Raw genomic sequence first — 15,629 nt, 5'->3', positions numbered from 1 at the left:
TAATAACGTAGGAGTGCATATACCTTACAAGTTAGGAGTACCTGTGATTGTATTGGAAATTCACGCTTGAATCGCTCCATTGCTGGTGAGTGTTCCACAAGACGAGCCGGCCCGTTTATTATTCAATTATAATGAAAGAAAAAAATGTCAGGGCCATGAATTACTGGCATGAAATCATAAAACCTCTTTTAACGCTGCCCGCCATCCGCTTAGGGTCACGATAATACCATCATCGTGCATAACTAGCTGCAACTTTTCATACATACAAGTAGTTTTAACTGACGTGAACAAATGGTGAATTAGAGTCTGACTTGCCGTAGCGGGAGAGTATCAACTATCGTCTATCCGTAAGGAGAATATTATTTGGCCACGGCGGCTGATTCTGAAACAGCTAAACTTTGGCGCAATCGTTCTCTGCTTTTGCCTGCTTATAAGCGCAAGTCGCATACACACAAAATGTCCAACTGACTCATAAAATCCACTGAGCCACCATGCGTCAGCGGCGCGTCAAACTTTTCCGTCCCACCATAGCTGACTGCTGCAGTCAGCAGCAGACAGACACACAAGTTGTCCATATTTTTACATAGGCGAATTCTTATTTGAAATGAAGAATTTCCGATTTGATTGAGCCAACGGCATATATGTACGACCAGCTGCCGAGTGTGCAGACGCTAAGCTGTTGCGGAAACATGTAGTCAATTTCTATCTATCAGTCTCACTTGGTACGATTACGTTTGCCGGCTGATAGCAATGATTTTCAATTTAGCACAATTACATTTCTTCATAAATCAGCCGAGAGCATGCTGAGCAAAAAGGAAAAACTTTTCCTGGTATTTCCAGTGCACCCTATGACGTTAATTAAGTAAATAGCGCAATTGGCACAAGCCACGTCTTTACATTACGCTAATAGATGCTTATTTTCGCCCATCTAATACAAGTCGTGAACGAATGAAGGCTATTCCGGGATTGCCAGCACATCGGAACACAATCGAAATAATATTTTTGCTGCACTCCTTAGAGCGTGTACGAAGTCGTTACACATGCAGAAAAAACTACATGACTTTCAGTTAAATAACAACGATTTTAATCGAAGTGTCATTCAGTTCAACAGCTCACAATTACATCAGTGCAAAGTTACTCGTAAACATGAAAGCTATTATTATGATTCCGCGACACAAACGGTTAAAGGTAAGTATTTAATTTATAGAGAAATTCAAAATTAATTTTCGAACAAACGCTGTTTACGTAAGTTGAGATACAGAGGTGCATTGGAAATACCAAGTTCAAAGTCTACATAATTCAATTTCACCTTTTTATGAGCAATTGCCTTGTTTCTGCGAAGCGCACAGTTTGCGGCAGAAATCCCACACCGGAAATAATATCATTAATTTTGTATATTTTAAGTGTATTTTATTTTTTCAATTTCATCGCCTTTAACCTCCTACCTCCAGCATCCCTGATTCACGGAACAACACCACATCAAGGAAGGATCTTTAATTTTATCCAATGGCACAGAGCGAGCTATTTCTGGAGATACACCCATGAACCATCCAACCGGCACTCGTCAGTCCGTAAAATGCTACGTGCATGTATATTGACACCGCCCCGCTCATCCTCCTCCTAATAAGCGTTTTTAACTGACCCATTCAGACGCCGGTTTAGTGTAATTTTCATGCGTACATGCAAACGAAAAACAATTTAATTAAGCATGATAATTTCCATGAAAACTGCCGGAACAAACTGGATTTCGATACGGAATCTCATGGCGCCGGCAGCCAAACATGCAAGAATGCTATCACTGGATGTCTAAATACCATTTTAATACCCAACAGGCTGCTATTTATGAGAACACGATAAATAATCGAATTTGTACCATAGGAGTGCCACATGTGTTATTCATACCCGCTTAAATACAGAGTGTGTCATAATGTGCATCCAGTGTAAAATGTCCGGCACGTCCGAACCGTGACCAGACGGAACGACGATACGAGCGGCAAACAGGGGTAGAAAATGAGCATCACTTCCCTATAGGCGGAAAATATTTATATATTCAGCTGTTATTTGAGAAAGAATTCGGCATCTTTGTTTATAATGCGCAACTGCACGAGCCTATCCCCGAATTTATCTATCTATCATTTTGCATACGGTACCTAGACGTCCACTGGCTGCGTCCCAAGGCCATACACCATATATCTGACTTAAATATTTAGATAACTCTCTATCTAATCCAACATTTTATGAATGACTGCATTGTACAATCGGTCCAACACCATTCTATGGGAACAAATAACGCACCCACCCAGATCCGGAGTAACAGATTTCTCAAATAAATAAATTTCACTTGCTATGATTCGCCGGCTAGTGCGGAAAAGCTTGCCGACAGTGAAGTCGTTCAACAGTCTGCACACGGGACACGGACACACGGTGCGGCCAATTGTTAAAAACTTTATGACCAATTTACTAAGCAATGCTTTTTGATAACCTGCATAATGCATATATCTATATACAACAAAGACAGAAGCATGCTTTTCAAAATCCATTACAAGCAAATGCACAATGGAAGCGAAATACTAATAGCAAAATGCCTGAACAGTTACACTGCAGTTATCTAGAAAAATCGAAACCCACTTCCCGAAATCTTTCATTAAATTTCAGAAGCTGTTGACCAAAATCATCCTTCGGGCAGGTACAATTGTAGTAGTGATAAACGCCGATGCGATATCACGGCTACGTCATTCTATATTACCGCCGTTGCAGGGGCGCGTCTAACAGCGAGGAAAACGTGCGGCCAGTGCTTTACAACGGATTAGCTACATTTCAAATCTCATGAGATTGCTTCCACAGTAGCAGGCTCCGCCTTGCCAGACGTACTAATCGATTGCTATCATCTCAATAAATCGACGGGAACGGCATTCTAACCTGCCGGTCTACATCCAACTTCCTCAGAAAATCAATAAAAGAACAGTAAATTAATTTTTCTCTATAGATCGATCTAATGGCCGCTTAAAAACACTCGCCAAACCAAAAGGCGCAGCGAGGATGTTCAATAAAATAATCACAGGTTCAGGTACTTACTAGCAATCGACGAAAAAGGTGTGTCGCGTGAATTATCGTCAACAACATCTTCTTTGGGTGTAACACTCGATAATCTGCTACCACGTAATACCATCATTATATTACTTTTTTCGTTCAACTGTTGTGGGGTTATGTGCGTACTCTATTAAGTAGATAAATTAAAATCCCAGAAGAAATAAAAATCTTTCTGCAAAAATGTGCTATTACGATTTCCATAAACATCTGTGAGGTTGTAAGCAATTCATAATCACAGATTTGCAAAAAAGTTTGAAATTTCTATTTCCGTATCCAGTATTAAAAAGTCGAAATCCGTATTTTTTGCAAAACAAACATTCAACATAATAAACAGGACATTTTAAGATTTTATACTGGGATTTTACTTACTTTTTATTATACAACAACGCTCGGGAACCCAATAAACACCGAGGGTGCATCAGCCCGAGAAGAAAACGGCACTGACACGTTCGAGCTCTCGTTAATTAACATGAGTGACCAATCATTTAATGGAAATTTAAAGGAACCCAGCTCTACAGCCGATCTCTAATGATATTGTCAGAGCAGAAACAATAAGTGTCATTCAACGCGCCACCAGACACGGACGCAGGAACGTGTTTTCCACAACAGAGCGAAGACTGTTGAGACCGCTTAGCAAATCGACTTACCCGGAAACACAAGGAAGGACCTAGCTGCTTGTTGCCTTTCCGGCTGCATTACCGGCTTTCATCAGCTGCAGCTATCCGTAACTGTTCTCTCGGCAACTCCGTCTCCACTGAAATTTACAAGAATATCAAGTGCACATCAGATTACACACAGCACAAAAAACGCATGAGAAAGAAAAGCCCCTCACTTCGCCAAGAATAAACTGGGGAGCGAGAAAGTGTACAGTGGCACATATTGTACACTGACAATGTGTATACGGCGCTGTCTGTATCTGTTGGGCAGTGTCTGCGTTTACGGACGATGAGGTATGTAAAGAAGGCACCCTTCCGCCAAGTGGCCCGGTTTTAAGCAGCGAATGCAGTACAATAATATGAGAACAGACACAGCAGAAGCAGCAGCAAGCGCACAAGAATAAAAAGGAGTCTCCAAATAAGACATATCCCCGTAACTTGTCGGATCAGCATGTCAGCACTTGAATCAAAATTGTCCATCCTCCTCACTTCCGCCTATCTATATATTCTATTTGCCCCGGCGCTAACCTACGCAAGTGCCGCATCACGTGACGGAAACTGGATTATAAATAAGTATCGCCGGCTGCTTACTTGGTCATGTCTGTACGTACATTCAGCGAATCAGCATTCACCGCACTATTCGATGAATGGGCCAAAAGTAGCACTGCAAGAAAAGTAGTACAGAATGATAATAATCAGTCAGACGGATGAATCAAAGCTAAGAATTAATAACCAAATTCAAATGATCCGACAAGTAGACCATTAGTCATATCGCAATACCACAGACCTAATATTCGCACCATTTATGCACATATGACCCAGGGAATGACAGAGACAGCTACGCCGATACCGTTGATATATGTTACACGCACACATGCTTCGCGGCTCCTTATTCCCTTGACTGCCAGTACGATAGCCAGTCTGCTACTTAAAAAGCACGTAATATCGCCATATCTATTATGTTGCCTACAGTGGCCGGGAACAAAACTTGTCCTACAAGTTTGCTGAGTGTCTCGCGAGAAGGCCCCGCGCTCGATGAACTGTCAAACAGATCCGGCAAGATCGAAGTGTACAGCATAATTCCACATTTACAGTGTGCCGGACGATCATGATCTGCTGTTCTCCCCCAATCCTCTTTCGGCGACCGGCATTTGCAAACTAAACTCGAATTATCGACGACTATTCACACAGCTCACTCTCCTTGCTGTAGCTGAAATTTTAATGATTTTTCACAATAATGACGTCAAAAATCTTGTTGCTCCAAGTCCATTTATGAATATTACTAGTGTAAATACACTGAAATTCCCTTATTAAAAACGAAAGCATCGATTTTACTGTCATATTTCCCCATCGTCGATTCTTCAGACTCGATTTGTGTATCGATTCAACATAAGGGCCAACAATGTCGATATTACCCTACTAAATCAAGATGGTTAAATATGGAACAGAAAACATTTTCCAACCGGTAACAAAACAAATGGAAAATAGGGCAGACATCCCCATAATCTGGCAATTACTCGACACAATAATGAAATCTGCGTCCTCAAACAATGTCCTGAGATGCCCTGACCGTGAGAAACTAGTAGTACTAGTACAGAAAAATACGTAAGCGTAAGTAAAAATTTTGGTACTTCGTAGCGGTACTGCCAGTAATTTTAATATGTGAAATTAAAATTAAATACGTAGTTTAAAGTGTTGCAATGAATATTTAATTATTTTAACTGATTAAAACCATTAAACTTGGGAAAGTACTATTAACCGTTTGAAGTAAAACACAAATTATTAGGTTACTGTTCGCTTTGGGTATACAAAGCAGCAGCGTGACAGATTGTGAATTCCCTTCTCCCATCTGGGAACATCCTGGTTCCAGTCCCCGTGTTAAGTTATCTCTACTGAATTCGCGTGTCTTCCCACAACAAAGCAGATCCGGCAGCATGAACATGGTCTTTTGCACCGCACATCTGCCGACTTGTCTAACATCAATTTTTAAAAGCCAAACTTCCTTTACGCAGCTCATGTAGCAGATTGTTAGCATGCGCTATATTGCCGGTGCTATCTGACGCTATTCATACTCTCCATAATGCATATGCATAAGTATGCATATTACCTTTAAGCATGCGTCACAGGGGAGCAAAGCCGGAAGCGCGAGGATCTAAAATTCATCTCATGGCATCCCACTTGTACAAAGGGGTGCAGTCAAGCAAGCCGCAAACGTGCACACAGGCACCACAATGCCGCCTTCCTGTTGCAGTGAGAAGGTCACACACCCGCTTGCGTCTGCGTCAAACGGGCACTTTACTCACGTGTGCGAGCCAGCAAGAATCAACAGCTACCTAGCCCAAATTGCCCACTTCGTGCCCGTCCTATCCGGATCCCGTTCGGCCCGACAGGAATTGTCTGCTAACGTAGGCTGAAACAGAAAAAATTCCCCAAAATGTATAGCTCAACCTCCCGACGGCAGGTGTCTCTCATATCGTACGTATACGTGAATTTTTATCCGCCCACGCGTATAAAGATGGAATAGCAGAAATCCTACGCACATTTCCGGGTGAAATCAAAGTACTTCTACGTACGTAATCTAGATCAGGACGAGTCAGTACTACTGCCTGTTAGCAAATGCTACACCCTTCGCGATATATTTATTAATTCTTTCCTAGAAACTGGTAAGCTACTTTCCCCAAAGTCACACCCTTTGTACAGACTCCACAGGTCGCACTTGTCTGCTGCAGCAGGAAACCAGAAAAAGAACCGTGTTGCTGCTATTATGTCAGCTTCCGTGATACGCCAGATAGAGCAAATGGGTATGTCCGGAAGGACACTCAACGCTAAATCTACTCGTAATCACCATCAAGATAAGCTAAACCATACCAACACTAATACTTAACAGATTCCGTTGCGGTGTCGAACTGACTGCCCTTGCGCAAGAACTGCTCCATTCATTGCAACAAAGAAAGGTAGTATTACAAACCTCAATTAACAAAAATTACAATAAAATTATTGTTTTGTCGATAATAATTTAAGCCGGTAAAAAAAAGCAGTGATAACGCCCTTTTCTAACAATCGCTAATAAGTACGCAAAACGTACTCAGCGACTCAGCGACACGTACTCAGCGTACTACTTACTCATTGCATCTAGATCTGGATCTAGCATTTTACAAAGTAGATCTGCTGTTCAATAACTGTGACTACAAAATAAGAGCTTCGTAATGCTCCGGCTCGAAATTGTGTGGCTCTTTGCACAGTCTAACAGTTTTAATATCTGCATTAAACGAACAAATGCAAGAAATATAATAATTAATGTAAGTAAATATGGTGAAAGCACAACTTAACTACTTCGTACTCGTAGTTTGAATAATAATTTCATGATGCGACACGGTAGCTATAGTCTATACAGACATAGTAGCTTTACAATTTAATTTTCTCAAAAATTCAAGTAATTTTTGAACTCACATAATTTTAAATTTTTTCTTATTTGGTTTTTATTTTAGTTCTTACATATCACCGCCTGCCTTCAAAGCAACAACTTCGTTTGCGCAGTTTCAAATTATTACGGCCGAACCGCACCTACCGTACATACTAAAATGGGAATTGCTGTCAACAGTGTCAAGAAAAAAGTTTAGCTGGAGGACAGGCGATTAGTTACAGAGCTGCTATAGGCAGTGTTCGGTCAGTGGGTCGGTAATTAATTGCCGTCAATGGCGCTAATAGTGGGATTGGTCATAACCTGCGGATGTGTCGTGCTATAACGTTTACGGTTAATTACAAACTGATCTTTCACAAACAAAAGTTTCACAACCGCGCCCAACCGTCTAATCCAGAAAAGTGCAAAACCAAAGGAAGTTATAAACACAAGACACCTACCGGTACCCGAGCCATGGACACTCATTCCCGAGAAAGGACTCGAAACCATCGTTGTTCATGTACAACGTGGACTCGGTTAAATAGTCCTAGCAGTAACACAAAGCGTTCGATATCATATCGTACTTATATAATTATACATTATTTATAGATACCTGCTCGAACAGAACAGAACTGCGCTATATTGTCAACAGAATTATAACTGCGGTAGCCGCCACTAGATATTGCCCCAGTAACGAAAGAGAAGGAAATCAGCAACTAAAATCAGAACTTCCAACACAAATCCCGGTCTTTATTTCCACCATTTTCTTCTACCCTCTACGTAACTCGTGTCTAATATCTACAGCTAAATAAGTTAAGTATAGATATAAGTAAGCGAAGTACAGCATAAGTACAGTAATAATTTCCACCAAGACCACGAGTACTCGTACAGATAACAGAACTACTAATTAATTACACTTATTACAGTATTTCAGTACATACATTGATACAAATCATGTTCGGCTTGCGCAATAAAATACAGTACAGTACTGAAGAACATGCTACTGTATTTTATGTTCGCGCGCAATACTTTTGATACGCGTACCTGATTTTTCTGCGATTCCTTCCGTCCACTGAATACGGCAGGGGTACTGGGATACAAACACTGAACAACAAGAAAAGCTTATTCAAAGAGGAACCAGCAAGTTATTAGATGGTAGCGGCACTGTTGTGAGGTTCATGTGATACAAGCATTAGTTCTCAATATTTAGCTTGCAAGTTTCATAATTACCATCAAGAATGCTAGATACACGTAGTAGTTTTCATCTAATTAAGTGAAGACATAAATATTTCTAAGCCGTTATTGCAATGTCGATCGAAAAAAAATTCCAGAAGCCTAGAAAATAGGGCCAAAAACGGTCTACTTTTTTCACTAAAAAAAGCCATTCCCATAAACTTTACGTGTAAAACGATTCACTTCCTGTTTAATTACCGCAAAATTACTTAGCTTCGGCAACGTTAAACAGGCGAAACGGAAATTTCACTGATTTTGCATTCTTTAACACAACTGAATTCCTGTTTCAGTTATTATTAGACCATAGTCAATAGTGTCTACTGTCCACGATGCACAGATACACTACTGTATAAAGCGATAAAAATCTGAAATATTGCATCTCGAACAAGATTTCCATCATTTACTGGTATTCCATCATTTACTAGTATTCACTGCTATTTATTCTAGTACATCAGAAGAACAGTGGACTGCACGACCAAATTTATCAATATCACAAGGAGAAAAATGGCTTCGCGACAGAACATTTCCGGCGAAAGCCTTAATTTCTTCGGGATTCCCCACCGTAATACAAAGTTGCAGCAACCGACAAGTTTCCTCATAAATAGCAGTACCTTCCGCCACCAGCTTATCCAACAATATTTTCATCACCTGTAGAGTGATGCGGTTAATATGATTTGCACAAACTGGCCAACAATTCTGGAAGACCGCTCGCAGTAATTTTAACGCCAAACTATACTGCCACAAAATCTGCATGGAGATCAGAGAGTCCATCAGATCCAAAAATCGCGGTAAATACTTTCCGCAACGCAAACCGATTTGATCCATGAGCAAAATCGTCTCATCCAGCAAACCAGAGCGAATACTGCGCTCAGTGAAGAGCTCCATGTTCCTTAGAGATTCAACCAAGACGGTATCAGTCTTATCCAACTGTCCAAATTTTGTGGGAACTGTGCTGCTTTCGTGGTCTAGTGAATCAATCACTAAAAGTAAATTTCGCACAGCGACATACGAGGGAGATAGCAGTCGGAGTTCCTTCATGAGGAGCAGCCGCATGATACTATCGAAGGCGACATCCAAATAGCCTGCTTTTTGCAGGCGATCTGGTGGAACTCCTTCAAGAATCATACAGAGATAATCAAGACCAAGCAGTTTGGCTTCGACGGTTCCATGCAGTAGTCGAAAGACCGATGACATAATTCTTGCCAGGGAATGAGAGCTAGTATACCAGCTGGGAGCCAAGGTTTTCGAAAAGTGGTCAGCAAGGATTTTCTTATCGTCTTCGCAACTGGAGTCGTCCATCATAATCGCAGCACCTCAAACACACCGTTAAATCGCGAGGTCGCCAGCTTCGACTTACTTTGATGCACGTTTAGTTGAGCCTAATAATCCGTATCCTTCCGTACTTTAAACTTCTGCTTATTGCATACAGTTTAGTGTTAAAGAAGTACAGTAAGGACTGAAGTTCCTGTCTGCGCACTCACGGCCAGTCACAGGCAACCCCACGGTTCCAGATTAGGTGTCTAGAAATCAATCGATGATAACATTCAAATCGATGATTTTAATATTATTTAGATTGGAACGGTTCATCAAAACAACCTGGTTTGAAAAAAACATTGAACAAAGTTTAATACTACATAGCTTCGTGAAAAATTTGAAAAAAACTTATAATGTGCAGGAACGTCTCCAAAGACACAAAACAGGTGGTAACGTGACTGCCAGTCTGCCACCATGTCCTGTTTGTATATGTACAGACCGTGGCCACTTAGTGCACTTTTTGCAGGGCTTTCGTTTGTTTGTTTTAAAATTCTTTGAAGACATTTTAGGACCCTTTTGAGTTTCTTCGAGGAACGCTTACTTACGATGAACGATAAAATTAAAAGGTTTTGAAAAGTTTCGAACCTTGATTCTGGTCGAGCCTCAAAATTGTCTGTAGATTTTCTGTCTGTTGATGAACTGCCCCACAAAGGTGCAGTATCACTGGACGGCTGGACCTAAGCCCGTTGATGTTATTGTATTTTATGCGTATGCGTTTAATACACACTTACACCTGATTGTGATCGCAGATTGTACCGTAGCTTGAGGGGAGGAAATAAAATGACCACTTTGCCGGGTGCAACAAATTCCTATTTTCGTGAGAGCATCTAACAACAAAACCAGACTAACAAAATTCGTAATGCCGTGGTACTTTTCAGTAAACGTTATACAAAGTGAATGATAGTAACAGCTGAGCATTGTCATATAACAACAATATATTTTATTTTGATATCCAGACGTGCCTTAATTTAAAAATGCATCAACCAAAATATAATTACTATACATTAAGGAAGCTTTTTCCTGGTACTGAAGTACAGAAATTCAAACAATGTTGGGATCCATTAAGCTGCTGTACAAAGCCGGTCTCCTGCGTCGCATCCATCTTTCCAGTGCTTTCTTAAGCTCCGACGCCACAAACACCGTCGACGTGAGCATTACCAAAAAACAAATATCATAAAATGTTAAAGCTTCGGTCTGAAAGACTGCCTGAAGCGGAGGAAAATAAATGACCAGCATCTGTCCAATCAGGGATCCACAAACAGCAAATAAAAACGCTTTGTTTGAAAAAAGTCCTATTGTGAAAACAGATTTGAGGGAAGAACGGCAGGACAATGCGTTGAACATATCGAAGAATACGAAACAGGTAAAGGTCATAGTGGTGTCTCGCGGCGTGATGAGATTATCGCTCATCTAGTTGAGAAAAACAGGCATTAGTAAATCCTTTATTTGATAGTTGATACCATGACTGCAATGCCTTACTTCTTTTACAAACACATAAAGCGTCCCAGTGATAATTATGGTGGCAGATAAAATAATGTTTCCAATTAAGTGCAACGTAATCATGTTCTCCTTCACGTTTCGGGGGGGTTGCTTAAGAACGTCGTGGTCAACCGGTTCCACGCCCAAACTAAAACGACACGAGATGAAAATCGAAGGACTGTGTCAGATCGCAGTAATGCCTGATGAGTAAAGACTGTTTCTTTCACAGCAATTTGCATCTACCCACCTTTGCGCAGGGGGCCCATCCATAATGATATTGATCCACAGAATTTGCATGGCATTCAAAGGAGTGTGCTTGCCCATCATTGTCGATATTCCAATCAGAGCGAGCGCGGAGACACTAGTGCTCAGTTGGAATCGTACGAAATTTCTTATATTGGAAAAGATTGACTTTCCTATCAAAAAATTCTTTTATTGAAGTCTGCATTTTTTAAGCAAAGACTGACCTTCTTCTATGGCTTTAACAATCGTGTTGAAGTCGTCATCAACCAACACCATATCTGCCGCCTCTTTGCACGTGTCCGTTCCAGCTTTTCCCATGGCCACACCAATATTAGCGGCTTTCAAGGCTACCGAATCATTCACTCCATCACCAGTCATGGCAACGATTTTACCTCGGCGTTTCAAAGCCTGCAGATATCGATAAATTTAACAATATAAAGTATCTGTAACATTTTGAAAAAATCGACTTGAAGACTCAGTAATTTCACTAACAGTTTGAAACGAATGTTCCCACCTCGACTATAATTAATTTGTCATGAGGGCTCGCTCGATAAAATACATCGGTATCTTCAATAATTCTCTCCACTTCCTGGGAAGTCATTTTTTCCAGCATTTCACCCGACAGTGTGCCTCGTCCAACATAATGCCGACCTTCTAAAATTCCAAGCCGATTGGCAATTGCGTATGCTGTTTCTTCTGCGTCACCGGTGACCATTTTTATCTGCACTCCACTTGCTCGTAGCAGCACCACCGCTTCGTGCACTCCATCCCGTGGCGGGTCATGAATTCCCACAAACCCCATAAATTCCAGATCCCTATAGTCCGGTCCTCTGGCAAACGCTAATAGTCGGATACCATCGCCGCTGCCTTTGGACAGTCTTTTCGCTTCGTTGAGAAAAAACTCCAAATCTTTAGGAAACATTATGGACGACCCGTTGGCGCCACGATAGCGAGTGCACATCTGGAGAATTTTTTCGGGAGCACCCTTGACATACTCCCATTCCTGTCCTCCTGTGCGGCCCGTTCGAGGATCCTTGATGGCGCATCGCACTGCCATCCATTTTTGCTCATGCGTGAAGGCTTGTTCCCGTGTGCGCACGTAATCACCACGCATGTCTCGCAGGCCCATCTTTTGCCCAACAACCAGAATTGCAGCTTCCGTCGGCTGACCATGATATGATCCATTTTGAACAGTCGCATTGTTGCATAAAATCCCCACCTAGAGCAGATCAATCATTTAAGTACCGGCTCCTACAGCTGAGTAACGAAGTATGCTAGCTTAAATAAGGACCACGATGCAATCCAATTTTTAACCTCGATTAGTTCTCGCAAGGCAGGATGTGAGTTCGACTGGACAGTTTCGCGATTGCAAAACACCTGCCCTTCCGCAAAATATCCAATTCCTGTCACTTCCGCAAACTGAGAGTCAGCCGTGTATATGCAGGTTACGGTCATTTCATTACACGTCAACGTTCCGGTCTTATCACAGCAAATAACGTTACAGCAACCCAAGGTTTCTACCGTTGGCAAGCGCTTAATAATAGCGTTTTTTCCAGCCATGCGCATCACACCCAGAGCAAGCGTTACTGTGACTACGATCGGCAGGCCTTCGGGAATCGCTGCGACACCTAGGCTGCAAGATACAAAACAAAAACAAAACTTACTTCCGAAAAGCGAATACAAAACTTACTTCCGAACAGCTACTGAACCCAAATACAAAACGCGAATACGAAACGCGAATACAAAACTTACTTCCGAAAAGCTATTCGAACCCTTAACAAATATTTCACAAAATCATACACTGATGGCAGGCACATAAATTCGCAAATAGGTACAAAAATCAATACAATACTTTTGTTTAAACGTTTTCTAACAAAAAAGATGAACCATATTCAAAATAGGTAAACTCTACTGCTGTCTGCATGCACAGCGTGTATAGACATACTACCGGTACACACACAGCTGCACCCACCTGACTCCTATTGTAAACATCTCTACAATCGGTTTTCCTTGCAGATAGCCAATAAAGACAATTATCACGATCACTCCGAAGGAGTAAATGGAAATATGTTTCCCTAAATTATCCATGCTGACTTGAAGTGGTGTCTTCGGGGATTCCACATCCTTCATCTTTTGATACAGTTCTCCAAATTCAGAACTTTCGGCAGTGCCTATGACAATGCCTTTCCCATTGCCAGATCGCACCAGCGTTCCCATAAATGCAATGTTAATTTTCTCCTGAACACTCCGTTTTCCCGCCTGGAATGGCAGCACGATCGACGTCTTTCTTGACGGTTCATTTTCACCGGTAAAGCTCGATTCATCAATCGTGAGATCATTTGCCTATAAGTGCATTTTATGATTAGTAAAAGCAATTAATGCAAAACCAGCACAATCTAACAAGTCTAATCTATGTATTTCAATTTAAATCCATCGTACAAAGTACACAGGGTTACATTTATAAATTACGCATACAATCCAGCACATACATACACACGTCATGTCCTTGGGAACAACACCAAAACAAACTTTTCAAGCCGTCGAAATAATATACCGTGTAAAAGCACACCGTGAAATTTGTGTTAATATTTTATCATTTCAAATGCCTAATAACGTAACAGCAGCAATTTTTCTCAACACTGATAATTCATGATTGATTTAAATAAAAAAAACTACAGCTCTACTTACTACCTACCAGTTACTTAATTTAGAAATTAATACATACTATTACTGTAATCGCACTATTCGGTTTATATATTATGTAAATTCTTTTTCCACATAATTTTATTCCTTATAAAACTAACCACGAGTTCAGTACCATTTGGTGATCGTGGTAGGGTATTGTAACGGTATTTTTACTGAGGAAACCAGAATACCCCGCGGCATTCGCGCATGTGCTTGCAATAAACATTCCATCTACCAGCGCAAGAGCGCAGTGGCATGTTCAATTACCTCGAATAGCCGAACATCGGCAGGCACCCGATCGCCCGTGCGAATTTCCACAATATCTCCGGGAACCAGTTCGCGTGCCAAGAACGTGTCCAGCTGTCCATTGCGCACGGAGTTGCATTTTGGTGGCACCAGTTTCTTCAGTGCTTCAAGAGATTTTTCTGATCGATACTCCTAAAAAATGCAGCTTCGATAAAATGCACAGCTTAGTCTCTAACCAATATTCCTTTTACTAAATCGGAGTTTTGACAGAAGAGCGTAACCATCGCATGAGCAAATAACAGATATTGAGGAATTTTTAAATTCAAAAACGACGAATCGCACAAGACATACCTGCACGAATCCCACTGACACCACAATAATAATTGCGACGGTGATGCTAACCGCATCATCAAACTGTCGCATAAATAAACTGATAGCCGCGGAGATCAAAAGTAGTCCAATCAAGGGATCTTTGAACTGGAACAACAATACTGTAAGTGTGCGAGGAACTGCAGCACGCTATCCAAACCGTGAACTGCTTTTTACCTGCTCAAGATATTTCTGCCATATGGGCGCTTCTTCCTTCTCGCTGAATTCGTTGTACCCATGCACTTTCTTCCGCTCGCTGACTTCGTAATCAGACAAGCCATTGTCAAGATCGGTCTCCAGAGTGCGCGTAACTTCTTCCACCGAAAGAGTGCACGCTTCGTCTGACTTCATTTCTTTCAGCATTTCTCTGACCTGGTTGCCCAGACCTAACCAGGTTCAGGCGTTCGTAATACATCAGAAAATCAATTATGATTCCGTTAACAAGTCAGAATTTCGCAATATGTCATCAGAATAACAGCCAAACATCAAGTACTACAAATGGCAATAGTGCTGGAAGTGGAATAATGAATTACTTCACGTGGAACAGAAATTAGAAGCGCTATAAAACGGCAACAATATTCGTCGGAAAAGGAACACCAGGTGGCTGTGACAACACACATGTACTGCTGTTTTCAGCGCTCTTCGTTCACAGGCTCGAAATACACGTTGGAGGCCACTACCGAGGCGGTTGGCAAAACTCCTGCAGGTGGTTTATTACTGTATTTAAATCTCGAAATTTCAACTGATAAGATTTTGAATCTGACCACTAAAAGGAAAAAGTCCAACTCAACCAAAGTCAATTCTCATTATTTCATACTTTCCAACAATTATTTACACGAAAGCAATATCGCAAGGCGTACCGAATAATTTCTCAGCTGAAAAGTAAATCATTAAATAAAAATATTTAAAACATG

At 41.2% G+C, this 15,629-nt stretch overlaps 2 protein-coding genes across 3 annotated transcripts; both read right to left on the bottom strand.

Moving 5' to 3' along the window:
- Positions 1–8,685: 8,685 nt before the first annotated feature.
- Positions 8,686–10,058, bottom strand: LOC129589373 (uncharacterized). Its single transcript, XM_055484114.1, has one exon. The coding sequence runs from the start codon at positions 9,679–9,681 to the stop codon at positions 8,818–8,820; it is 864 nt and encodes a 287-aa protein (XP_055340089.1). The 5' UTR covers positions 9,682–10,058; the 3' UTR covers positions 8,686–8,817.
- A 444-nt stretch (positions 10,059–10,502) lies between these two features.
- LOC129589425 (calcium-transporting ATPase type 2C member 1-like) lies at positions 10,503–15,607 on the bottom strand. 2 transcript variants are annotated; one of them, XM_055484189.1, is made up of 11 exons: positions 15,576–15,607; positions 14,893–15,415; positions 14,698–14,823; positions 14,368–14,538; positions 13,388–13,758; positions 12,730–13,048; positions 11,930–12,634; positions 11,640–11,823; positions 11,420–11,588; positions 11,173–11,320; positions 10,503–11,103 (listed from the first exon to the last, which is right to left on the bottom strand). In XM_055484189.1, the coding sequence occupies exons 2-11, from the start codon at positions 15,076–15,078 to the stop codon at positions 10,735–10,737; spliced, it is 2,748 nt and encodes a 915-aa protein (XP_055340164.1). In that variant the 5' UTR covers positions 15,079–15,415; positions 15,576–15,607; the 3' UTR covers positions 10,503–10,734. The 2 variants fall into 2 exon arrangements, with proteins under 2 accessions (XP_055340164.1, XP_055340165.1); XM_055484190.1 differs by lacking the exon at positions 15,576–15,607 and having other exon boundaries at positions 14,893–15,422.
- Between the last annotated feature and the right edge of the window lie 22 nt (positions 15,608–15,629).

This window comes from Paramacrobiotus metropolitanus, unplaced genomic scaffold (assembly GCF_019649055.1).
Source record: "Paramacrobiotus metropolitanus isolate TYO unplaced genomic scaffold, Prichtersi_v1.0 Parri_scaffold0000034, whole genome shotgun sequence".
NCBI lineage: Eukaryota > Metazoa > Tardigrada > Eutardigrada > Parachela > Macrobiotidae > Paramacrobiotus > Paramacrobiotus metropolitanus.
Note: the sequence above shows the minus strand (reverse complement) of the source record. Positions and strands in the feature narration are given on the sequence as shown.

Bases quoted from the DNA above. Each gene is read 5' to 3' on its own strand.
- LOC129589373 (XM_055484114.1), bottom strand. From the start codon at position 9,681: ATGATGGACGACTCCAGTTGCGAAGACGATAAGAAAATCCTTGCTGAC.
- LOC129589425 (XM_055484189.1), bottom strand. From the start codon at position 15,078: ATGCTGAAAGAAATGAAGTCAGACGAAGCGTGCACTCTTTCGGTGGAA. The intron at 14,824-14,892 runs GTAAAAAGCAGT...TTGTTGTTCCAG, and splicing joins GGCAGAAATATCTTGAGCAG to TTCAAAGATCCCTTGATTGG. The intron at 11,104-11,172 runs GTAAGGCATTGC...TTTCTCAACTAG, and splicing joins TTTATGTGTTTGTAAAAGAA to ATGAGCGATAATCTCATCAC.